The following is a 24,602-nucleotide window of genomic DNA, read 5'->3' on the forward strand; positions in this document are numbered from 1 at the left end:
ATTTTATATATTAAAAAAAATTGACCCCTATAAACAATTTTTCTGGCTTTAGTAGGTATATTTGTGTCTATATATTTACAACATAAATCTATATTAATTTCATTCTCAAAAAAAAGTTTGAACCTATTACAGCTTAATCATATAATACACCACCTCAATTTAACTTGATCTCTTAAATTTTTTCATTAATCAAATCTATAAAACATCATTTGAACTAATAATCATGTTGAACTAGTTGAGTCATGAGCTAATAACTCATTTAAACACTTGTAAATATTGATGAGCGTATGTATTTTAAAATCAGAGCATCACTGAAATATGATTATGTAAAATAGGGTTACAAACTTTTAAGAGAAATGGTCTCCAATAGCCCTAAATGAAGTTTTTGTGACAAAAATAGCACCTCTTAGTTTATTTGACAAAAATAGCACTCTTTTAAAAAAATTAATAAATTTAATAAACAAAAAGGAAAAGAAAGCATTCCACGATCCACGATAAGGCGACGGAGACGATTTCACGTGATAGCTGTCGGCGACGGAGAGAGCTGCCGGCGACGGAGAGATCTGCCGACGACGGAGAAATCTTCACCTATTTTCGATCTTCAAACTGGTATAAATCGATCTCTTTCACCAATTTTTGCTTCTTCTTCTTCCCCAATCGTGTTGACGAAATTAGGCGTTTATTGTTGAATTATGGCTTTCTATTGTGGAATTAGGCAAATTATAGGTGCGTTCATTGATTCAGCATAAAGAATTCTGATGTGTCATTGTTCATCTCTTACCTTTTTCATTGTTGGGCTTGATTGCATTAGAAATCTTAAGTAGATGAAACTTGTAATTGGAAACTATTGATAAATAGATGCTTTACGAATTCTGAACAAAGAGAGTGGTTTTGGTATCTATAGATGATTTACATATGATATAAGGTAGATGATATAAACATATGATATATGATTCAGTCAAAGAAGCTTACGCTCGTGCTAAATCGGTGAAATCTCCGACGAATCCACAAGCTTTGTTTATTGAGGAAAGATCATGTGTTTGGAGCTATGTCGATCTAAGATTGTAACTGATTTGTATCTCGTGATCTCTAGTCCTGTCCTTGTTTTTGTTTATATGGTTTCTGGATTTGATTAAATCTTGTTGGTGAATTAAAGTTTGGATGATGAAGACGAAGTTTTCATCTGCGAGGAACTTGACGATTTGGTACTTGGAGAACTTGAGGTAAGCAACCAAAACTTCTTATTTCCATGCATTACCATTAATCTTATAAGTTAGGATCTATGTGACATTTATGCAGGCTGAAGAAGGCACTAGAATGGACATCTCAGTTTCTGTGCCACCAAGTGATACATGTTCAACGCCTGAAAAAGGACAGGGCAATTATTCATTATTTTTGCCTCCTGCTCGAGATTCTACTGTGATTCCTATAGGAAGTTCACATTCAACGGCTGCACATGAAAATCAGAAGGTAAAATCTCAATTTCATAGGGTTTAGGAAGGATACATTTAATTTTAGGATGACCTTCCTAAATAATGCAATATACAGATATGATCCTAACTAGTCGTCTTTTTTTTTTCAATTTGAACTGTTTATTCATATGCCTATCTATTTTTGGTTTTGTAGAACCTCATCCTTCAGTTGGAACTTCTTCTATCTCTGCTGCACATGAAAACCAGAAGGTAAAAACTCAATTTCATAGGTTTTAGAAAGGATACATTTAGGTTTAGGATGACCTTCCTAAATACTGCAATATACAGATATGATCAGTTTCTAGTCGTCTTTTTTAAATTTTAACTCTTTTTCATATGCCTATCTATTTTTGTGTTTGTAGGAACCTCATCTTTCAGTTGGAACTTCTTTTATCTCTACTGCACATGAAAACCAGAAGGTAAAAACTCAATTTCATAGGTTTTAGGAAGGATACATTTAGTTTTAGGATGACCTTCCTAAATACTACAATATACAGATATGATCCGTTTCTAGTCGTCCTTTTTTCAATTTTACCTCTTTGTTCATATGCTTATCTATTTTTGCGTTTGTAGGAACCTCATCCAACAGTCGGAATTTCTTCCATCTCTGTGCCATATAGTGATACATGTTCAACGGCTGAAAAGGGAATAGGCAATAAGTCATTGGATTTGCTTCCTGCTCCTGATCGTAGTCTGATTCCTATAGGCGGTGTACATTCAACACAAGGTGCTGATGATATATATGTTAATAAATATTTCATGAACAAGGCTGAGTTAATGCAGAAGATGAGGACATGGGAGTTGGAGTATAAGTTTGAGTTTAGGTATCGATGGTCTAACAAAGAGAGAGTGGTTTTGGTATCTGTAGATGATAAATGTACTTTGAGGATGCGTGCAATAAGGGTAGACTCTTGTGATTTCTTTGTGGTGAAAAGTATTGTCATGAGCACACATGTGACACTACACACAGAAATGAAAATCATAGGCAAGCTACTGCGAAGTTATAAAATCTCTTTTTATGTCATGATGTGTTTCGTGTTTCATAGAAATATAAACGTTCGTTTGTATAAGATCTTATAATTAGAAGCTTGGCTCACTGGTTACATGTTCTATTACAAAAACAATAGGTCCCGGTTTTGAATCTTGGTGGAAGTAACTATTACAGGTTTTTTTTAGGGAAGACCTTCCTGAATATTTGAAAACCCTTCCTGAATTTCAAAAATTATTTACTTTTGCATAATTTGCCTCAAATCTTTCACAAATTGCACAGTTAAGATGCAAAGGATATGCTGAGAGCATACAACTGAGTGGATAATCTGTACGAAACATATGGTATCTGACAAAATACCATACATTGAATATCTAAAAAAAATATAAATAGAAACAGATGATACTTTTCTAGTTCAGAACCATCATAGAAGTACCAAAACAGTCTAAAACGGTTTCACAAGCATCATACATCCAATAAAGAAAGATAGTCCTAAGAAATCTTAACACACTCATTGAAGATATCCACAACCAACTTGTTTCTGATGTCTTCTGAATCTATATCACGCAGCTTGGAGAAATCTTCAATTCTCTGATTCTCTGAAACTCTGTAGCAGAGAAGATGCGTTGTACTTTATCGATATACTCATATCTTACACATTGATTTATCCCATCATTTGAATTTGGCTCTTGTCCTATATTGTACAGAAGCGTTGGCAGTTTGACATCTGTTGGAAACGAATCTCCCATTTTCCTGCAACTAAAATTAAAGGAAATCAGTAAACATAAATATTCAGGAAGACCTTCCCGAATTACTATAAGTCCTTCCCGAATTAGGAAGACCTTCCCGAATCAGGAAGACCTTTCTAGAATGCAAACTAAAACAACTCTATCAAGCAAAGAGAACAGACAATAACACTACAGAAACAAGTAAAGAATGTTTATTCATATCTTCATATCACAAACTTGAATCTATAACTATGTGACAATATATCTCTCAAATTGTGACAAAAACTAAACTCATCTAAAGTGATAAACTAATCTTATATTGTCTTAGTCTTAAACAGTCTTAGTCTTAAATTGTATTAGTCTTAAACAGAACAGTCTTAGTCTTAAACTGTCTTAGCTTGTAATGTATCAGTCCAATAGATCACAAAAATCTTCAATAGATCATCTTGAATGCAACAAAATCTATAAACAACACATGCGTCAAAAACTCAAAGCATTCTGCTGACATTAGATTCATTCAAAAAAAAGAGCACTACATTCAAAGCTAACCCATAATCAAATCATTCATAAACGAGATAAAGATTCCAAATTTAACAAGACACAGCTAAATCGGGTTAACAAGAGTAACAATTCGCAGAAATCCATTACTTTGAAGCTCTTCAGGATCTGATAAAAACAAGACAAGGGGATAGAGATGTACCTTCAAAGCCTTGAGCTTGATGTTGCGATAGATAAGAACCAACCCAAAAGCCGAAGCACGAGCAACCTAAATCGATACAAAAAAAAAAAGACAAGTCAAGGATACGGATCGAGAAATTGATCGGGGGAGAGAGAGAGAGATAGTTTAGTTTACCAGAGCAAGAGTGCTGGTGCCGGAGTAAAGAGGATTCCAGCAGAGACGTTCCAGATTCCGGCGGAGGCGCCTAATGAATCCAATTTTCCTGCACAATCGGCGTCGGATGAGATAACGCCTAATGAATCTGACGAAACTGCGGATCTCCGGCAAAGTCTTCGAATCTCCGGTGAAGAAATCAGATCCGGTGAGCGACGGAGTCGTCGAAAGCGACATGTTTTTGGAAGTCGTCGGGTTTGGAAGAAATGAAATTAGGTAGGTTTGTGTATTTTCTAAACTTTGTGTGCTATTTTTGGAAGTTTCAAAAGAAAGTGCCATTTTTGGAATAATATACCTTTTTAGTGCCATTTGTGTAAATTGCCCAACTTTTAATATCATTGCACCAAAAAAAACAATCCGTAATTTATAAATAAACATTGCAGCGTTGCATTATCGATATGATATTCTATACGATGTTAATCTAACGATTTCATCATAGAATAATTCATATATAAAAATAAAATAAAAACAAATGGAAAAAAGGCGATAAATTGTAATATCAATTAAGAAAAACAAAAACACGTAAGATAAAATAGCTACGGATTACATATTAAGCTCAGCTCCATATCACATTGGGTTCAATCTTTGCTCGACCGCGACTGACAAACCATGCATAAACCAACATCAAAATGATGATGATGACTGCTGGAACGCCCAAGATTGCGATAACTTTGATTAGATCATAGTCCATATTGTGTTTTCACCACACAGACAAATGTTTTCTTTCTTACTTTTTTTCTCTCGTCTTCTTCTTTTTCCGGTTACAAATTATATTTATATACATATATCGTCAACACAAAATATTATATTATATGTAAACATCGGGGAAATTTGTAAGTTTTACATTTGTTAAAGAATATTAACTTGAAAAAAATGGAAATTTTACATTTAGTCATTAAGGAACATTAACTAGGCAAAAAGAGAAATTTTACATTTATTGGTACTTGTTTTATCGTAATACCATCATGTATATATTGTATATGCACGTAGTCGTTTAAACCTCTAGTGTACAATAGTTTAACATTTTATTTGAAAACATTTCACCCTAAATTTTTTGATGTCCCTTCAATAAAAAAATAACAACTTTTCACAGTAACTCCTTCTTTTTTTTTTGTTTTTATTGTTAGCTCCATTCGTTTGCCAATTCAATGTCTCGTACTATTGAAGAGGAAATTGTTTCTCGACTCCCATTTTCTCCATAAGACTCAAAAGAGTAGTATTTTTTTATGTTTCGTTAAGCCTTGCAAGTCAAGAATGTGCTTGCAGTTTGCCTCTATCATCTGAGATCATTCGACCCATAATGAAAGCCGCATGCGACTCTGAGATAATGGTGTTTAAGTAGGATTTCAAACGTGCCACAAGAAACTTGGATCTGATTTTGTAATAAAAATTGCACAGACCAATATGTCTATAGTGTGACAGCGTAAAACTAGCTTCTCAATCTTAGGAATCGTACATATATTTGGTATGATAATTAATACATGCATGGTTGCATTGTAGGTTTGTTAAAGAACCTAACCTCTTTAATGACGTATGCACCTACTCACTCCCAGTAATTTTGGTAGAAACGTGCTGTGAGACTGTCGGATCCTGTTGCCCACAACTTTGTATATCTCTGTACCTAAAGAGAGTTGACCGTCGGGTCCTAGAGATAACATGTAACATTAACTACAAAAAAATGCAAGAATTTTACAGTAAAGAGAGCGTAAATCATGAAGGAAAGAGTTTAGGTTAATGGATACGACGCTATACACTATGTATATGTGTTTTTGAGTGAATGCTAACGTTATTGAATTTTTTTTTAAAATAACTCTTATGTTCAGATAGTGGTCAAGCATGGGGTCTTGGATGTGGAAAAAACTAATCAAATTCAGGGATGTAGCAAAGCGTTTTTGTAAGGTCGAAGTTATGAATGGAGAGACGACATCGTTCTGGTACGATGACTGGTCAAACCTGGGCCGCCTAATCGAAGTTGCAGGGGACAGAGGGGTAATTGATATGGGAATAAGGAGACAAGCATCAGTTGCAGAAGCAAGGACAGGTCGCCATCGGAGAAGGCATCGAGCTGTCTATTAGAACTTGATAGAAGATGCGTTGGAACTTAAAAAGCAAAACATGAAAACAGGGGAGGACAAAACCCTTTGGAGAGGGAAATCTGATGTATTCAAACCAAGTTTCTCCACTAAAAAAAGGGACAATCGTTCCCATTGAAACCCTCTCTTCTCTCTCCTAAAGCCAGATCTTAGATCTACTTCATCTCCTTTTTTCTTTTTTCGTTTATTGATCTTCAGTGTCGGTTGATGGGTGAGGGAGTGAAGCGGTGGTGAGCGTCTTTCTTCTCCGGTGGTGTGAGGTGTGGTTTGGTCTTTGGCTCATTGCTTGTTGGTGGCTCTCCTTCACGGCGGCCAGAGAAGCGGTTCCTTCGTTCTGCTGGTTAAGGACAACAGTAGATTGGATCTTGTTTCTCACGGCTCGGCGGCTTGTGATTGTGGCTCCGGCGAGTAGCGGAAGTTGAGCTTTCGATCGGTGGGTTTCACCACTTTGCGAAGAGGTTAACGGTGGCTCCTTGGCAGGATCCTAGATGGCTAGTTTCGGGTGATCCTTGGCCGGATTTGGGCGGTTGATGGCTTGTTTTGAGCCGGCGTCCATCAGCTGCCTCCGTTTTTGGCTTCCTCTTTGCCGGATCTGAAGACTGATTTAGCTTTTGGAGTGGTTCAAGGAAGAACGTCGAGGGAAGTAAGGGTTAGTTTTGATGTCTCTCTTCTTGCTAGGTCGGGGAGAAGAGGTCCTGGGTCTCGGTTGTGGCGGATCTTCCTTTCCCGAAAGGAAAGTTCTGGGTTCGGTTTGTGTCTCGGCGACAGGTTGCGACCGGATTTGCTAGCTCCGGTCAAAGTCTTGCTGTTGAGGTCTTGTCCGCAAAGGAACCGTCCTTGTTAGCATCGGATCTGGAAGGCGAGATTCGTGTTTTCCGGTGTACTGCCTTCTTCAGATCTCACTTTGCTTGTGTTTCTGATTGGGCCATTTCTTTTTGTAACCCGTTAATTTTCTAGGCCCATCAGCCTAAGCCCTTTTTGGGAATTATTAATATATTAAAAAAAAAAAAAAAAAAAAAAAAAGTTTCTCCACTAAAGACACGTGGAACCACACCCGTACCACCTCAGCTAGGGTCGCTTGGCACAGCGGGGTTTGGTTCACTAACGGAACACCTAAGTTTTCCTTTTGTGTCTGGCTGGAAACACGGAACAACTCTCAACGGGGGTTTGGTCGACGAGCTGTGTCTTCTGCAATGCAAGTTCTGAAACTCGGGATCACTTGTTTTTTAGCTGCAGGTTTACCTCACAGGTCTGGAGAGCAGTAGCCAAAAACATTTTAAAAACAAGGTAATCATTCGACGAGCTGGGCCTCACTAATCAACTCTGTTTCAAATAAGTGGAACGATCAAATCGAAAACTTCATTGTTAGATACGTTTTCCAAGCCACGGTCTACACTATATGGCGTGAGCGAAACGGGAGAAGACACGGAGAGAACCCCAGCACACCAAATCAACTAATCACTTGGATAGATAAGCAACTTCGGAATCAATTTTCAGAGATAAGAGCCGCTGGTGATAGACGTTATGAGAAAGGCCTTCAAAGATGGTTTGAGTCGAGACTCTAAGCGAAAAACATTCTGATTTTTTGATTTTCTGTTTCGATTTCAGTTTTCTCAGCTTAAGCCAAATGTTGCACTAGTTGTAAAAACATATATTTTTTTCCTTCTTAATTTAACATTACATTAAAAAAAAAAAAAGATAGTGGTCAAGCTTATCCTACATATGAACTCAATTTTCTTGAAGGCATCAGTCTCTTAACCAAGTGAGAGAAAAAGAATAGCTGACCATCTCTCAACTGAAACCATATATGTTTAACCAATTGTGATTCTTGGTAAATTTGATGCCTCCGGTTTGCATGGACTTTAAATGGTTTTGAAAAACTGGGTTTATCTTACTATTAATATTGGAATATTGAATTACGAGACTCACCAATGTATAAGGTAAGTAAATACAGTATAAGCCAAATTTCGTGTCGGGGTCAAATATAGAACACTCAGGAACATGGTGATATTTCATTATTGAAAGAAGATGGTGTTTCTTTGATATATGTTGGTAATTCATATTAAGACAATATAGTTCCTCAAAATTAGGAACAGATGATAACATGTGGAACAGCAGCGAAAAATTCTTTTGTTGCAAAGACCTAAACAAAACCATTTTAAAACTATTAAACAAGCTTAGAAATATTTGACCCAACAAGAAGTGAAAGCTAACAAAGTTTTCGAAAGAATATTACTTCCGGATCAAAGCCAAGACTACGAGAATGAAAGCCATTCTCTCTAGTTTGTTCTATAAGAAATTAAGAATTCATTTTGCAAAAAAAGAGAAGAAGAAGCAAAATTAGCAAAAATCTCTAGTTGCAACAAATAAGATAGTTTGTGAATAAAAAAACTAAAATCCTAATCAAATTTAGCTTTCTCACCAACCAAGAAGCCAAAAAAGTACGTAAATTTAAACTTGTAGTTCTGCTAGTTCTTCTCTTTGACCTCGAGGAACAGGCACCAAACTGGGAATAAATGTAGAGTGCGAAGGCCAAGGATCAACCACATAATCTATTTGAGTTTTACTGACCAACTTATTTTCCCCGAAAACATAGATCAAAGCCCGACCAGTTTCATCGCAAGAGCACACTACGAGCCTTTATCTTCGATGAAGTAACTTGGCTGAGAGTATCTAGGATCTACTAAATCCGGCAAGTTAGGACTTGACACTTCCATGAACTTTATCCATTCCACATCTTCACTATCCAAATTATTATTAATCTTGTACTTGCTCACCCAAACCTCAATCTTCTTTGTTGCATGGCATTGCTTTAACAATGAAAAACGATCTCCCTCAAAAACCTTGAGGACAAGAGCATCCTTAAGATAGTCCGTCGTTCCACATGGTAGATCACAAAATCTGAAGAACTTTTCGCTCGAGTAATTGAATTTATATAGGTTGTACACGGGATCAGTCTTGTCATAAAAAGTAATCCAATACAAATTTCCGTTCAACGATACACCAGTACTTTTGTTGTGTAATATAGGCCTTTTTTCTTCCTTACTAATACCAGAATCTAACTTCCTATTACCAGAATCTAACTCGAGGTCTTTCCATGCATTGGAGGCAAAGTCATGGATTGTCCACAAGCTCTTGGTGGGATGTTCCTTCCAACAACAACCAGCAACGATCTTGTAACTCCCCTTATTGTTGTATCCTATGCCATAGGCTTCCATTCGAGTTTGGTTTAAATCTTGCTCAATCCATCTACTCTGTCTCAAGCAAGGGTTCCAAACCACAGCTCCTTTCTCCGTCCCACATAGCAACAACTTATCGCAATCAATCAAGTATTTAGGTATGTGGGATTCTAAACCGGGAAAATAAAAGGTTAACTCACACACCTCTATCTTTAGATCGATACTTACCGAATAAATCTGAAGAGTACAGGAAAGATATGATCCATCTAGATCCACAGGGCCATAAGGTGTCTAAAGTTTTTCCTTTTCCTCCTGGCTGTGATTGAGTTCTTGATTTGGCGGTCAATATCTCTGAAGATAGTGAGCGGCGGTATGATGATTTGGTTATGAATGATGTTGTTTCTCTGTCTCCAGACACAATAAACTAGCGCTTGAATCAGAAGAATTCGCAGAGTTCTAGGAGAAGCAGCAGAACTCGCCTTTGCCCAAACAACCAAAGAAGACCAGCTAGCAAAAGTTGTTGTAGAAAGTCGAATCCTGTGCATAATTCTGTCCCAGATGACTCGAGAGAATTGGCAATGGAGAAATAAGTGGTCTCGAGTTTCAGTTGCAGCCCGACATAGACTACAAACAGAAGAAACTTGTAAACCCCATGAAGCAAGACGCGCCATAGTGGGTAACCTATCCATATTAGCAATCCAAAAGTTGAAAGCATGTCTTGGAATGTGGCCTTTAAACCAAACGGTTTTGGCCCAATCTTTTTCCGGCTCTCTTGGTCTCAGGGATTCCCAAGTCTTACTTGCCGAAAAACTCCCATAAGTCTTATCATCAATAGCCCAGTCAAAAGAGTCCTCTACAGACCCCGGATTGGGGTACCAATAGAAGATAAGTAAGCGTGGAGGGAGACAGCATTATCAGACCCTGCAGGGGCAAGGTTCCTTCCTCTCCAATTATAAGCATCAATAACTCTTGAGTTCAGTGGAACTCTTAGTATTCTCGGACCCTCAGCACCAAAAACGTCAATTAGAGGGCCAAGTGGAGTCCAAAAGTCATGCCAAAACCAAGCTTTTGATCCATTACCAAGATGACAGCGGATAAATTTATGAGTAAGACCCCGCAGCTTCAACAGACCTTTCCAGAACCAAGAATCTGTACTCTTTGGCTTTAAATCCCAGAAGCTACAGCAATCCAGCTTGTGATGATGAGACTGCCAAGCAACCCAAAGAGAGCCACTGTTTGAGAAGAGCAGCCAAATGAGTCGCAGGCAAAGTGTTGTGTTCCAAACAGAGAGCTTTCGCAGACCTAAGCCTCCTTCCTTCTTTGGTAGGCAAACCGTTGACCAAGCAACTTTCGCTTTAGAATGAGTATCGATGTTTCCCAACCAGAGGAAGCGTGAGCAGAGAGATTCGATCTTTCTAATACAACCCTTGGGGAGCATAAATGTAGACATCCAAAAATTCACAGACCCGTAAATCACCGAAGCAATTAGTTGGGATCTGCAAAAGATAAAGACTTTACAGCCCAACCATTGAACTTGCTAATGATCTTCTCCAAAAGAGGGGAGTATTCATTTATTTTCAGCTTCCTGGACATTAATGGAAAGCCAAGGTATCTAACAGGTAGAGTCATCGTAGAAAATCCGTAGACAGCAGATACATCAATCTCTCTTTGAGAGAGACCAGCTTGGAAGAGAACCGTCTTATCTCTATTCATGTTTAAGCCTGACCAGCCCGCAAAGTCTTCAAGGGTCTCATAAATACCATGAAGAGAAGAAGAGCTACCATCAAAGAAGACCATGACGTCGTCTGCGAACATTAGATGCGAAATTTCCAAATCAGCAGTTTTTGATATGAAAGGAAATATAACCCGAAGCAAATCTGGAGGACAATAACTTTGAGAACACCTCCATTGCCAAAACAAAGAGATATGGTGAGAGTGGGTCACCCTGCCTCAAACCTCTGGAGCTTTTGAAATACCCTGCAGTCATACCATTTACAGCAATCGAGAAGGAAGGAGAACAAACACATTCTTTTATCCAGCCTATAAATATGTCCGGAAAGCCTAAAGCTGCAAGAGATGCCAAAACAAAATCCCACCTGATAGAATCGAAGGCCTTTCTGATGTCGACTTTAAGCATAGCTCTTGGTTCAATATTTCTCCAGTTATAGCCTTGGACAATCTCTGAAGCAAGTAGGACATTTTCAGATAAAAGCCTACCAGGCATAAATGCTGACTGAGAATGAGAGATTACTGAACACAAAACTGATATTAGCATGTTGGATAAAAGCCTTGAGATCACCTTGTACATTGTATTTAGGCAAGAAATCGGTCTAAACTCCGAGACTTTTGAAGCATTCTGAATTTTCGGAATAAGCACCAAGTTTGTGGCGTTCCATTGCTTTAGCATAGTGCCAGAGGAGAAAAATTCAGAAACAGCAGCAGAAACCTCAGCTCCTATTACACTCCAACAGCTTGTGAAGAATTCTGCGGAATACCCGTCTGGACCACTAGTCTTGTTCTTTGGGAGGGAGAAGAACGCTGCTTTAATCTCTTCCATTGTAAACAATTGGTCCAGTCCTGTTTTTTGTTCCTCTGAACAACTGAAATTCAGCAAAGCAGTAATATCATCTTGACAAAAAAGCGACTGGCCCTCAGAACTACCTAGGAGACCCTTGAAGTAGTCAACGCAGTGATTTTGAATGCCATGCTGCGACTCAATAGAACAACCATTGTCATCAACCAGAAAATGAATGTGATTTAAACCTTGTCTTGTTGATGTGATTCTGTGAAAATAAGCCGAGTTCTGGTCTCCTTCATCAATCCACTTAATCCTAGAACGCTGGTAGAAGAAGCTCTCTTCAGCCTTTGCGAGGATTTCCCACTTTCTGTTTGCTTCAGATTCGACAGCTGCATTAGCGACTGAAGGGTTGGAAAGCATACTCAGCTGAGCGTCAGTCAACACAACTAAGGCTTCCTGAACTCTTTTCTCCAAATCAGAATAGTTAAGCTTGCTAAATGACATGATATCCTTTTTCAATTCCTTTAACTTTGAAGAGACCCTGAACATTTCAGACCCAACCACATTTAAGGAGAACCAACTGTTGCACACCAAAGAGAGAAAGTCATGATTCTTCAGAAGAAAGTTATAGAACTTGAAGGGTTTTTTGCGCCTTGGCTGAGCCGAATTTAGAGTGATGGTGCTTGGAGAGTGATCAGAGAATTCTGGGGCTCCAAAGAAACCAGTGGAGAGAGGAAAGAGAGCTTGCCATTCATCATTTATCAAGATTCTGTCAATCTTTTTTGCAACAGGATTTCCAATTCTTTTGTTCCACCATGCGAAGGAGCAACCTCTAAAGTTTAGGTCAAAGAGAGAAGAGTATGATAGAGTATTACCAAAGGCTCTCATAGCACTGTCCATGTTTTGATCTGTTCGAGATGAATGATCAGAGGCCAAAAGGATTTGGTTGAAATCACCAAGAACCACCCAAGCCTTTCCCAAAACAGTCGGAGAAGAAGCCAAAGTAACAATCTCCGACCACAAGACGCTTCTGACAGCCTGCTCATTTGAAGCGTAGAGAAAAGACACAATGAACCCAACAGGATTATCCGGAAATTGAACCTCGCATGTAATCATTTGAAGAGACTTCGACACAATCACCACCTTAACACTAGGGTGCCAAAGGATCCAAATCTTTCCTAACTCTGAAAAATTGTAATTGTCTTCAAAAAACCAGCCCGGAAGTAACGCATTAACAAACTTTGCGATCTTCGGCCTTTTAACATGAGTCTCAATGAGACTACCAAAAATGGGCTTAATACTATAGCACCACTTCTTGAAACCGCTTCTATGTGATTGCTTATTAAACCCGCGGACGTTCCAACAAAAGATGTCTCTACACATCGAAAATTAGTGAAGTTTTGGGCCAAGTGCCCTAGTGTTTCTCCGATCTCTCTTTGAAACAACCTCCAAATATTCATGTGTGTAAAACCTGGTGGAAAAAAAAACCAAAGACATCACAAGTTAGTGATATAGTGAAGCTTCGGAGCAAGAGTCCTTCTCCGAGACGTAGGGGTTAGCCGTAAACTCGGTTCTCAAATTCTTATGTTAATTTTTTTCTTTTAAAAGCAAATGTTATTCTCAGTTTTCTCTACACATGTGTATAACAAAATCTTAAAACAATATAATCAACCAAATTTTTTATTATTCAACTATGACAAAAAAAAAAAGGCTTGAAAAATAATTTTCCAAGTCAATGGTCAACTTAAATATTCTCAAGATAAACAAACAAATCCACCGATTAAATATCATCTGGGCCCCTTCTCTTGGAATATCATGCCAATCATCCCATGACAGTATTGGAGGACAATTTCGTATATTCCACATCTCCGAGCGACTCAACATCTTTGCTTTGGAGGCTCTTACATTGGAAATAGACAACGGTGTAAGTCACAAGCTGAAACATCCTCAGCGCAAAGTCCAAACACACAAAGACTAAACCAGTGGCTAAGGTAACCGAGAAAGATCTTCTCCAATTTATCAGCTGCAAGATTTGACCTAATCCGAATGTCAATAAATGGAAGGAAAGATTCAAGAGAAATATTTTTGGCTTCATCCCTTTAGCAATCTTTGCAGCTTTCCTTAAAGCTTTGATCCCATAAGTTTCCTCTAGTATCGATATGACCATAGATAAGTTCCAAACGATAGCTAAATAGGACTCATAGACTTCCAATAGAATCAATAAAGGGACAGACTTGGCTACCAAGAAAAAAAGTTTTGAAGAAAACACTAAGAGAGGACAAAAAATTATAGCGTATAGGAACCCATAGCCAAGAATGAAAAGAGCAATATAGAATTTTGTCACAAGAGGTCCCTTCCAAGATTTAAAGGTCATAACCGGAAAATATTTGATCTTGATGTTTTCATTTTTCAGAGTAAGAGCTGATGCGTGAACGGTGACTAGATCAGAATAGAGGTTAATAATGGGGAATACTGCCATGAAGATGTATGAAAAACCCACAAACGTTTGGTTAAACAAGAAAACTAAACAATTGAGTAAGAAGGGGAATACCAAGACTGAGAACATCATCGACATTTTTTTGTTCTTGAGAAACAATTTGCGGGTTTCATGTAGAATACCCAATCCCTCCATTACAACATTCAAGAACGGAAATCGATCCATGATTTCAGAAAGACAAAGGAAAACAAAAGTTCTTGGCTATCGGTTTTTGGTAAAGGTAGTGAGTGAGGGTTTATAGGATCAAACCCATATATATAAGCTTAGTGCTATATGTATACTAAAGAGAGTCTTTGGCGTGTTCCTTGGGTAGCTTCGGTGATTTGACTGTGTCAAAGTCTCCAAACATACTCCACAATAGTATTAGTATTTAAACCAAAACAAATGAAAGAGGCGGCCAAGACTTAGCCATAATCAAGAACAAAGAAAGTGAAGCATAATGCATTGATGAAAAGTCTAAACGCAATGACTTCCTGACGACGACGTAACTGATTAAAGAGTGAAAACAAAAGCTAGCGTATTCAATAATGCATTTGGCCTTCCTCATCAATTGTACGTGATTAACACTTACTTCATTTATTCGTGTTAAATAAGTCAAGATACACTGTAGCACCGTGTAAGAAATGAAACGATGACATCTATAGAAAAGATACTTGGGAGATATAACAATATTAGGTGTTTTTTTTTTTGTTAAAGGCTTTCATTAATAACAAAAAGAAAAGTATACAAAGAAGCAAGATATTACGATCAGAACTAGCAACAAGTGCTAAGAGAAAGAAGGATTCAGAACAAAGAAACCTAATAAAAAAGAGAAAAACAGATCCTAACTTCTGCCTTTTTCCAAAACCTTAGATGGTCCAGCATTGAAGAATTGAGATCCCATGCTTAAAGCCCAGCTGATTCAATGCATTACACTTGTTTTCCATAGTGGAAATAATGTGCTTTGCTACTATAACCGGAGAAAGAGAGAGACCATCATGGAAACGCCGATTTCTTTCCCGCCATAGTTCATAGATTGCTCCCTGCCAACCTTGAAGGAGAGCAAGTTTCTTGTACTTGGATCCTGAAATTGTTGATAGCCAAAAAAGGATATGATCCCATAGAATCGGAGGAGATGAGAACCCAAGCCTTTGAGTAATCAATCTCCAAACTTCAGCAGAGAAAACACAGTTAAAAAACAGATGGTTCCGTGATTCCTGGGCCATACCACAGAGGAGACAATCCAACTCAACATCAAACCCCCAAGATGACAAACGATCAAGAGTAGGATTACGATTGAGCATAAACAGCCATGAGGAGATAGCATGTCTTGGAATGGCAGCCTTATGCCACAAAAGAGGGGCCCAAAATCGTTTTGGATTTGAAATCCGAATAGCATTCCATACAGCTTTAGAGGAGAAAGACTTGTAAGGAAGACCATCGATTGTCCAAATTGGAGTATCATTTGTTGATGACATGGTAATGGTAGATATGAAAGAGTGGAGAAGAACTTGTCTCTCTGTTCTAGCGCTTGGGAGAGACCAACCGTTCGCAATTCGAAGTTCAGCTACAGTTGAAAACAAAGGGATCCCCAAACGAGTAGGGCCATCTGAACCAAGAAAATGATAAAGAGAGCCAAAGGGAGTCCATGGATCCCACCAGAAGAAGGTAGAGTCACCATTTCCAATAGTGATGCTAAGAAATTTAAGAGCTTTGGGACGAAGCTTAAGTAGTTTTCTAAACACCCAAGAGTAGACAACATTTTTTTCATTGAGCGCCCAAAGAGGAGCCGTAGACAAATACTTACTTCGTATCCATGCCACCCATAAAGAACCAGCTTTAAAAAACAGCATCCAAAAAAGTTTCAAGCCACAAGTCTCGTTCCAACTACCAATGTGTTTCAATCCAAGTCCCCCTTCAGATTTAGGGAAACATACATTATACCAGGACACTTTTGCACCTGCAGATATATCCAGCTTTCCACGCCAAAGAAAGGAGCTGCACAGGCCATTGATCTTCTTAATAACCTGCTTAGGAAGGAAGAAAGCACTAGTCCAAAAACCGATAATTCCCGAGATAACAGAGGAGATAAGAGTTAACCGTCCTGCCAAACTCAAAAACTTGAGAGTCCAAGAGTTTAATGCCATAGGCGAGTGTTTCTTTATTTACTACATAGGCGAATTGAATATTAGGTGTTTACAACATAAAACAATATATTATTTGTATAGAGTAGAATATATGAAATATCATACTTTATAAACATTAATAATATAGATTGTATGCTCAAACTACATAAAATATTATTAAGAAAATATTACAAATATAGAATATCAAATAGAAAATATAATAAATATCAAAACTACGACATTAAGAAAATATCATAGATGCGATTTAGACAAAAGCATATATTAAAAAAAATAAAAAATATTAAATCATATATGAGAATTACACAAAAAGTTCTTATAATCTATATATATAATGAGAGAGTTTTCTCTCCATTTAGGCTATCCACATCATCATCCACATAAGCAACACTATTTATTTACATTAAAATAAATTTTAAATATTAGTGCATATTTATGTTACTTATAATTAATAGAAAAATTAAATAAACAAAAATCTATATATATAATGAGAGAGTTTTCTCTCCATTTAGGCTATCCACATAATCATCCACATAAGCAACACTATTTATTTACATTAAAATAAATTTTAAATATTAGTGCATATTTATGTTACTTATAATTAATAGAAAAATTAAATAAACAAAAATCTATATATATAATGAGAGAGTTTTCTCTCCATTTAGGCTATCCATATCATCATCCACATAAGCAACACTATTTATTTACATTAAAATAAATTTTAAATATTAGTGCATATTTATGTTATTATAATTAATAGAAAAATTAAATAAACAAAAAATGAATTATGTAAAATATATAAGATGTTAAAATAATAAAAAGAATACTATAAATTTTTTTATTAGTAGTAATAAAATAATTCAACTTTTAACAGATTAAAATGAAAAATGATCATACTTCAAATTCTTAAATATATTAATGATTTTTTGAATGGAAGTAAATTTAAATGCATGTTAGAATATATTTATGTTACTTATAATTAATAGAAAAATTAGATAAACAAAAAATGAATTATGTAAAATATATAAGATGTTAAAATAATAAAAAGAATACTATAAATTTTTTTATTAGTAGTAATAAAATAATTCAACTTTTAACAGATAAAAATGAAAAATGATCATACTTCAAATTCTTAAATATATTAATGAGTTTTTGAATGGAAGTAAATTTAAATGCATGGTAGAATAAAACTAAATTTAAGTAATTTTATATGTAAAATTTTAAACAAGGAAATAAAATTTAAAGTAAAACATTAGTTTTTAAGAACAATATAGTACATATTTTTATTTATTATTAAATTTTTACTTTAAAAATAAAAAATTATTAAATTCAATTTAAATTTATAATTTAAGACGAAGATATTGTAAGTCTCACACTTTATCTTGTGAAGTTAAAAAAAAAATTTAAAAATTTAAACATTATCATCCCTCTTTATAAGAATAAATAATATATAAAAAATGATATGTAAGCCGTTAAAAAAAATGTGATATGTAATTTGTGTAGCATATTCTCAACTGAAACTATAACTTTATAACATTATCAAAAAGAAAAAGAAGTTTGATATTTCATCAATTGAATCAAATGCTTTTGACCCAAAAATTTGAGTATTGAAAGATAAGAATTAAGGAGAAAATAGTTATGATACGTCTTGAAAATCAAATCACTGTTCAATATATATTATATGTGAGTTAATTAGAGGAGAAAAAAGTAGATGTCGAGAAGCAACGAGTTTATCATAGAAGATGACGAAAGAATTGGTAGTTAAAAGTGTGTGGAAATAAATTTCTAAACTTAGAAAGATAATGCACATGACTAAGATAAAATCTTTGAAATCTCATTCATTGTGTGAAACGACGAATAAGTTATTAGAAAAATACATGACATAATTTTTTAAACAGATTATTAGATTCAAAGTTGGACTTTACGGTTTGGCCATGTAATCATGGAAAGTGAGATAATATAGACACATTGATGACTTAATCGAGATTTATCTAATGGTTCGATACACTTGCTTTAATGGGTAAAACAAGTTCGTTAAAACTGTTCTAGCATCATGGTATTATAGATGTACCTTTGGACTAAATAATATTCATAAAACACGGTATATCGGTATATTCACATTTTATGTGGAATGATGTTATGTTCGGTCAATATTTAATCATAAATAATATCTACAATTAGGTCAACAATCGATAATTAACATCAAAAATTTTTTAAAAAATGTTTTCATGGAATATGAATAAGAAAGAAACTCTTTTAGAGATTAGATAAAGGATCATTAGATGGTCATCGATGTCATTTATTGTTCTCGCGAATTTCTTAAGTGATCTTTGTTACCACGTGATATATATCAAACCATTTATTTATCACAGAAACATTATCGTCGGCAATATATATGTTGTATATCGCTTATTATATTTATGCTCAAATATTTATCTTTTAAATTTTAATAATTATATTTTATGTTAAAAAATTTATATTAATAAAAGAGCTTTTAAATCAAAATCTAGTGTTTACATAACGGGGAACTCTTCATCCATTTATCTTTGTTACTATTCAGTCTTTGATTAATTTAAGATTTGCAATGAGTTGGATTTGATGACCAATTAAAAACCATTTTTAGCTAGTTTAATTATTTTGTATAAATTAATATTTTTTACTATTCTTCTTAAACCCTGCTATCATTAGTGACCAATTACCTAGAAAGAGTTATGAAATGTAAAAACTATATACTACTTTAAGTAAAATTTATAAATTATGTCGTAAATTTATCAATAATTATGTTAACCAAATTTTTTTAATAATTAATTAGCAATGGAAATTTGTTCAACAGAAAGTTATTATCTCATCAATATTATGTTGCAACGATATAACTAATGGAAAATTTGACCACATGTAAATTTGGGGTGCTTTGCTTGCTACCTATAAATTGACGAGAGGTAATGTAAGTATAACTTTTTTGTTAAATTGTATAATGCGTTTTTATTAAATATTTTAATAACTTTTACTTTATACTGTTTTAACCATTAAAATATCAACAATCGATTTTTTGTTAAATTTTTTCATTTGTTTCTAATCGCACCATCTTTTTTTTTTTTCGATAACCCAGGTGTCCGGTCCCACCGAATTGGCCTGACTAGCGTCGTGTCCAAGCGGAACAGACGTGGTCCTGGAAGTCTGCAGCCGCCATGTGAATTCCGCAGTGGCCAGGAATCGAACCCAGGTGGCGATACCCCCAACTGGAGACCCTTTACCACTAGGAAACAACTCCTGGTTTAATCGCACCATTTCCTTTACTAAAGTATCTCTTACCGATCACTTAAACTTAATCATCCATCATAGTCACGACTCATTATATAACTATGATGATAGTTTCGTTGAAAATAGTATCATGCACACAAATAGAGATGCATATCTATAGAATATTCGTCTGTAGTTGCTTCAGAAGGCAGCACATGGATGGACATGTTGTAACAAAAGGCTAATTACGGGTTAATTATTCCACTTTGCATTTTTTTTTGTTGTTGTTACCTTCAAAAACTACTAACAAAATGTATCACTTTACACGCCATCTTCATCTTTTAGAGGCGGCTTTTAAATTATAAAAACAATTAAAGAGTCAAATGAAAAAGTAGATATATAACAATAATATACTACCATAAGCTTAAACACATTAAAAAAGTCCTGTGACAAATTACAGCACTAAGAACATACAAATGATGCTAAATCATTGCTCTCTAATCACATACTTTATTATATATACTACATCAAATATAATCAATTGCTCAAATAAATAGTAGTCTAACAATAACTTTCTTTGTTCATCCATAAATTTTAAATTTCAACAAAATAATGTATATATATATATATATATATATATATATATATATATATATATATATATATATATATATATTCTAACGGCCACAACTTATTATAGGTAACAAGCCTAGATTTTGTATCCGCGCGTTGCGCGTGATTTTGATTTAAAAGCTATTTTATTAATATAAAATTTTCAACATAAAATATAATTATTAAAATTTAAAAGATAAATATTTGAGCATAAATATAATAAGCGATATACAACATATATATTGTCGACGATAATGTTTCTGTGACAAATCAATGGTTTGATATATATCACGTGGTAACAAAGATCACTTAAGAAATTCGCGAGAAGAATAAATGACATCGATGACCATCTAATGATCCTTTATCTAATCTCTAAAAGAGTTTCTTTCTTATTCATATTCTATGAAAACATTTTTTAAAAAGTTTTGATGTTAATTATCGATTGTTGACCTAATTGTAGATATTATTTATGATTAAATATTGACCGAACATAACATCATTCCACATAAAATGTGAATATACCGATATACCGAGTTTTATGAATATTATTTAGTCCAAAGGTACATCTATAATACTTTGTCCAAAAAAAAAAAAAAAGGGTACATCTATAATACATGCTGCTAGAACAGTTTTAGCGAACTTGTTTTACCCATCAAAGCAAGTGTAGCGAACCATTAGATAATTCTCGATTAAGTCATCAATGTGTCTATATTATCTCACTTTCCATGATTACATGACCAAACGGTAAAGTCCAACTTTGAATCTAATAATCTGTTTAAAAAAGTATGTCATGTATTTTTCTAATAACTCATTCGTTTCACACAATGAATGAGATTTCAAAGATTTTACCTTAGTCATGTGCATTATCTTGCTAAGTTTAGAAATTTATTTCCACACACTTTTAACTACCAATTCTTTCGTCATCTTCTATGATAAACTCGTTGCTTCTCGACATCTACTTTTTTCTCCTTTAATTAACTCACATATAATATATATTGAACTGTGATTTAATTTTTAAGACGTATCATAACTATTTTCTCCTTAATTCTTATCTTTCAATACTCAATTTTTTGGGTCAAAAGCATTTGATTCAATTGATGAAATATCAAACTTCTTTTTCTTTTTGATAATGTTATAAAGTTATAGTTTCACTTGAAAATATGCTACACAAATTACATATCACATTTTTTTTAACGGCTTACATATCATTTTTTATATGTTTTGTTGTAGAACTAATGAATATGTGATCATTGATTATTTATTCTTATAAAGATGGATGATAATGTTTAAATTTTTAAATTTTTGGTTTAACTTCACAAGATAAAGTGTGAGACTTACAATATCTTCGTCTTAAATTATAAATTTAAATTCAATTTAATAATTTTTCATGTTTAAAGTAAAAATTTAATAATAAATAAAAATATGTACTATATTGTTCTTAAAAACTAATGTTTTATTTTAAATTTTATTTCCTTGTATAAAATTATATATATATATAATTACTTAAATTTAGTTTTATTCTACCATGCATTTAAGTTTACTTCCATTCAAAAACTCATTAATATATTAAAAAATTTGAAGTATGATCATTTTTCATTTTTATCTGTTAAAAGTTTAATTATTTTATTACTACTAATAAAAAAATTTATAGTATTCTTTTTATTATTTTAACATCTTCTATATTTTACATAATTCATCTTTAGTTTTAGAGGCGGCTTACACGCCCATCTTCATCTTTTAGAGGCGGCTTTTAAATTATAAAAACAATTAAAGAGTCAAATAAAAAAAGTAGATATATAACAATAATATACTACCATAAGCTTAAACACATTAAAAAAAGTCATGTGACAAATTACAGCACTAAGAGCATACAAATGATGCTAAATCATTGCTCTCTAATCACATACTTTATTATATATACTACATCAAATATAATCAATTGCTCAAATAAATAGTAGTCTAACAATAACCTCCTTTGTTCATCCATAAATTTTAAATTTCAACAAAATAATGTATATATATTCTAACGGCCACAACTTATTCATATATATGAAAGGTACAATCGATTAAAATTAAAATTTTATTTGAAGTAATGACAAAAAAAAATTCAAACCAATATACTGAAAACAATATGTGCGCATATATGTCTCTTGTCTCTTTTCTAAGGACAGATTGAATTACCCATTTGTCTGTGGTTAAAAAAAAATGCAAATTAAAGTTTTATAGACAGTGATTCACATTTTACATCACAATTAAGAAGAAAATGTGTATATCTTTTTTTTTTTTGAATGTAATGTTAAACTACATTCAAAGGAAAAATAACGTTTTTACAGCTAGTGCAACGGTTTATCGAAATAAAAAGCTAAGAATTTTCTAAATTTGAACAATTTGAAAGATTGAAAAGAATCAACTATGTGCTTTGAGCCAGACTTGAAAGGCTGCGTCATACCGTCGATCTCCCATACGTCGAATGGTGGTTATTTGATTTGTCACTTGTTTATCTGCCCAGCCGATCAATTGAGCTGAAGAATTCGGTGCTTCTCCATGCCGTCATCCATTCCTCTCTCTCCAAACAGTATAGATAGTGGCTTGGAAAAGATACCGGATTAAGAAACCTTCTATTCGATTTAGAGATGCATCCGAGGTGTGAGCCAAAATCTGTGACCAGCCCGTTGTGTATCTGGTTTTCCACAAACTCTTAGTAAGCGCAGCCCATATGGTAGAGACATAGCTACAAGAGAAGAACAAGTGATCGCGAGTCTCCATGTTGTTCGTACAAAAAACACAGTTACCCGTAGCACTCCCTTTCCATTTAACCATTCGCTCTCCAGTTGATAGTCTATCTTGAATCGGAAGCCAAGAACAAAATGAGTACTTGGGTGTGGCATGAGAGAACCACACCCCCTTATGCCAAGGGACCATGAGTGAAGTAGCTCTTATATAGTTCCAAGTATCCTTCGTAGAGAAGTTTTCTTTGAACACATTATTTTAACCTTTCCATAGTGCAATATCATCAGCCTCTTTGCGTTTCTGCCTATGTATAACTAACACCTCTTCGATCTCATTTAAGTGAGCCATTCGGTGTTTTTTTCGTCGTCTCCCTGTCCACCAGTGATGACTCTTTACTTATACCAAGATCGATAACTCCCCTCTCGCCTGCAACATCAATTAATCTCCCAAGAGTTGACCAATTATCAAACCAGAAGGATACCGACTGCCCATTTCCCACATCAACTTTGCTAAAGGATTTAGCTATTTCTCTGTATTTTAGAATTTTTTTCCATATCCACGATCCAATGCTTGTGTTCTGTTTTACAGTCCAAAACGACTTTCTCCATAGCAGGTATGTATCCACCCATTTGACCCATAGAGATGTGCTATTTGAGATGATTCTCCAAATCAACTTCAAGCAACACACATCATTTGCCTCTTTCAAATTTCGTAAACCCAGGCCCCCCACTGTTTTTGGTTTACACACATTTCCCCAAGATATTTTTGCCTTCTTTGAACTCATTTCAGTGCCTGACCAAAGGAAAGTAGAGCAAAGCTTGTCTATCTCCCGAATGCATTGGCGAGGAAGACGGAAAGCAGCCAGCCAAAAATTACAGATACTCCAAAGAACCGAATTAATCAAGTTGAACCGACCTGCAAAAGAGAGGTAGCATGATGTCCAAGAAGAAATGCGTTTTTTTATCTGTTCAATGAGAGGAGAGTAGTCCGCAGTCGTGAGTCTTTTGGTTACCAGAGGTAGGCCTAAATATCTGACAGCTAATTGACCAACATCGAATGGAAATTTGGATGATATCTCTTGTCTTACTTGCGGTGGAACTCCAACCATATACAATGTCGATTTCTCTATGCTTATCTTTAAACAAGACCGCTTGTAAAACTCATCAAAAACCTCCACTATGCCCTCCATAGATCAAACTTTAACATCAGACAGAACCATTAAGTCATCGGCAAAGCTTAAGTGTGTCAAGCCTAGTCGTTTGCAGTTGGGATGGAAACCAAAGCGTCGCGCACCCACTACCTTATCTAGCATCTTAGATAAAACGTCCATGCTTATTACAAACAAATAAGGCGATAAGGAGCATCCTTGACGAAGTCCCCTTGCACTTTGAAAATAACCTGCAAGATCTCCATTAACCTGAACCGAGAACGAGGCCGTAGTAATACAAAGCTTTATCCAATGTATGAAAGTCGCACGGAAGTTCATAGCCACCAGAACGTTGACAAGAAAGGGCCATTGGACCGAGTCAA

At 35.0% G+C, this 24,602-nt stretch overlaps 3 protein-coding genes across 5 annotated transcripts; 1 reads left to right on the forward strand and 2 right to left on the reverse strand.

The window, feature by feature from the left end:
- The first annotated feature begins 474 nt into the window (after positions 1-474).
- Positions 475-2,710, forward strand: LOC9319741. The gene is made up of 6 exons (XM_021030365.1): positions 475-609; positions 1,157-1,223; positions 1,300-1,470; positions 1,626-1,682; positions 1,835-1,891; positions 2,046-2,710. The coding sequence occupies exons 3-6, from the start codon at positions 1,318-1,320 to the stop codon at positions 2,550-2,552; spliced, it is 774 nt and encodes a 257-aa protein (XP_020886024.1). The 5' UTR covers positions 475-609; positions 1,157-1,223; positions 1,300-1,317; the 3' UTR covers positions 2,553-2,710.
- A 138-nt stretch (positions 2,711-2,848) lies between these two features.
- Positions 2,849-4,397, reverse strand: LOC9319742. Of its 3 annotated transcripts, none has more exons than XM_021030368.1 (3): positions 4,042-4,397; positions 3,889-3,954; positions 2,849-3,213 (listed from the first exon to the last, which is right to left on the reverse strand). In XM_021030368.1, the coding sequence occupies exons 1-3, from the start codon at positions 4,387-4,389 to the stop codon at positions 3,133-3,135; spliced, it is 495 nt and encodes a 164-aa protein (XP_020886027.1). In that variant the 5' UTR covers positions 4,390-4,397; the 3' UTR covers positions 2,849-3,132. The 3 variants fall into 3 exon arrangements, with proteins under 3 accessions (XP_020886027.1, XP_020886026.1, XP_002885780.2); XM_021030367.1 differs by having other exon boundaries at positions 2,849-3,219; XM_002885734.2 differs by having other exon boundaries at positions 2,849-3,954.
- A 9,120-nt stretch (positions 4,398-13,517) lies between these two features.
- LOC9321848 lies at positions 13,518-14,679 on the reverse strand. Its single transcript, XM_002885736.2, has one exon. It carries the CDS (start codon positions 14,530-14,532, stop codon positions 13,693-13,695), a length of 840 nt encoding a protein of 279 aa, XP_002885782.1. The 5' UTR covers positions 14,533-14,679; the 3' UTR covers positions 13,518-13,692.
- Positions 14,680-24,602: the final 9,923 nt, after the last annotated feature.

The sequence above is a fragment of the Arabidopsis lyrata genome (assembly GCF_000004255.2).
Source record: "Arabidopsis lyrata subsp. lyrata unplaced genomic scaffold ARALYscaffold_3, whole genome shotgun sequence".
NCBI classification, from domain to species: domain Eukaryota; kingdom Viridiplantae; phylum Streptophyta; class Magnoliopsida; order Brassicales; family Brassicaceae; genus Arabidopsis; species Arabidopsis lyrata.

Excerpts from the sequence above, each read along its gene's own strand:
- LOC9319741 (XM_021030365.1), top strand. The coding sequence starts at position 1,318 with ATGGACATCTCAGTTTCTGTGCCACCAAGTGATACATGTTCAACGCCT. Across the intron at positions 1,471-1,625 it reads CTGCACATGAAAATCAGAAG|GAACCTCATCCTTCAGTTGG; the intron begins GTAAAATCTCAA and ends TTTGGTTTTGTA. Across the intron at positions 1,892-2,045 it reads CTGCACATGAAAACCAGAAG|GAACCTCATCCAACAGTCGG; the intron begins GTAAAAACTCAA and ends TTGCGTTTGTAG.
- LOC9319742 (XM_002885734.2), bottom strand. The coding sequence starts at position 4,389 with ATGGCACTAAAAAGGTATATTATTCCAAAAATGGCACTTTCTTTTGAA. Across the intron at positions 3,955-4,041 it reads GCACCAGCACTCTTGCTCTG|GTTGCTCGTGCTTCGGCTTT; the intron begins GTAAACTAAACT and ends GTATCGATTTAG.
- LOC9321848 (XM_002885736.2), bottom strand. The coding sequence starts at position 14,532 with ATGGATCGATTTCCGTTCTTGAATGTTGTAATGGAGGGATTGGGTATT.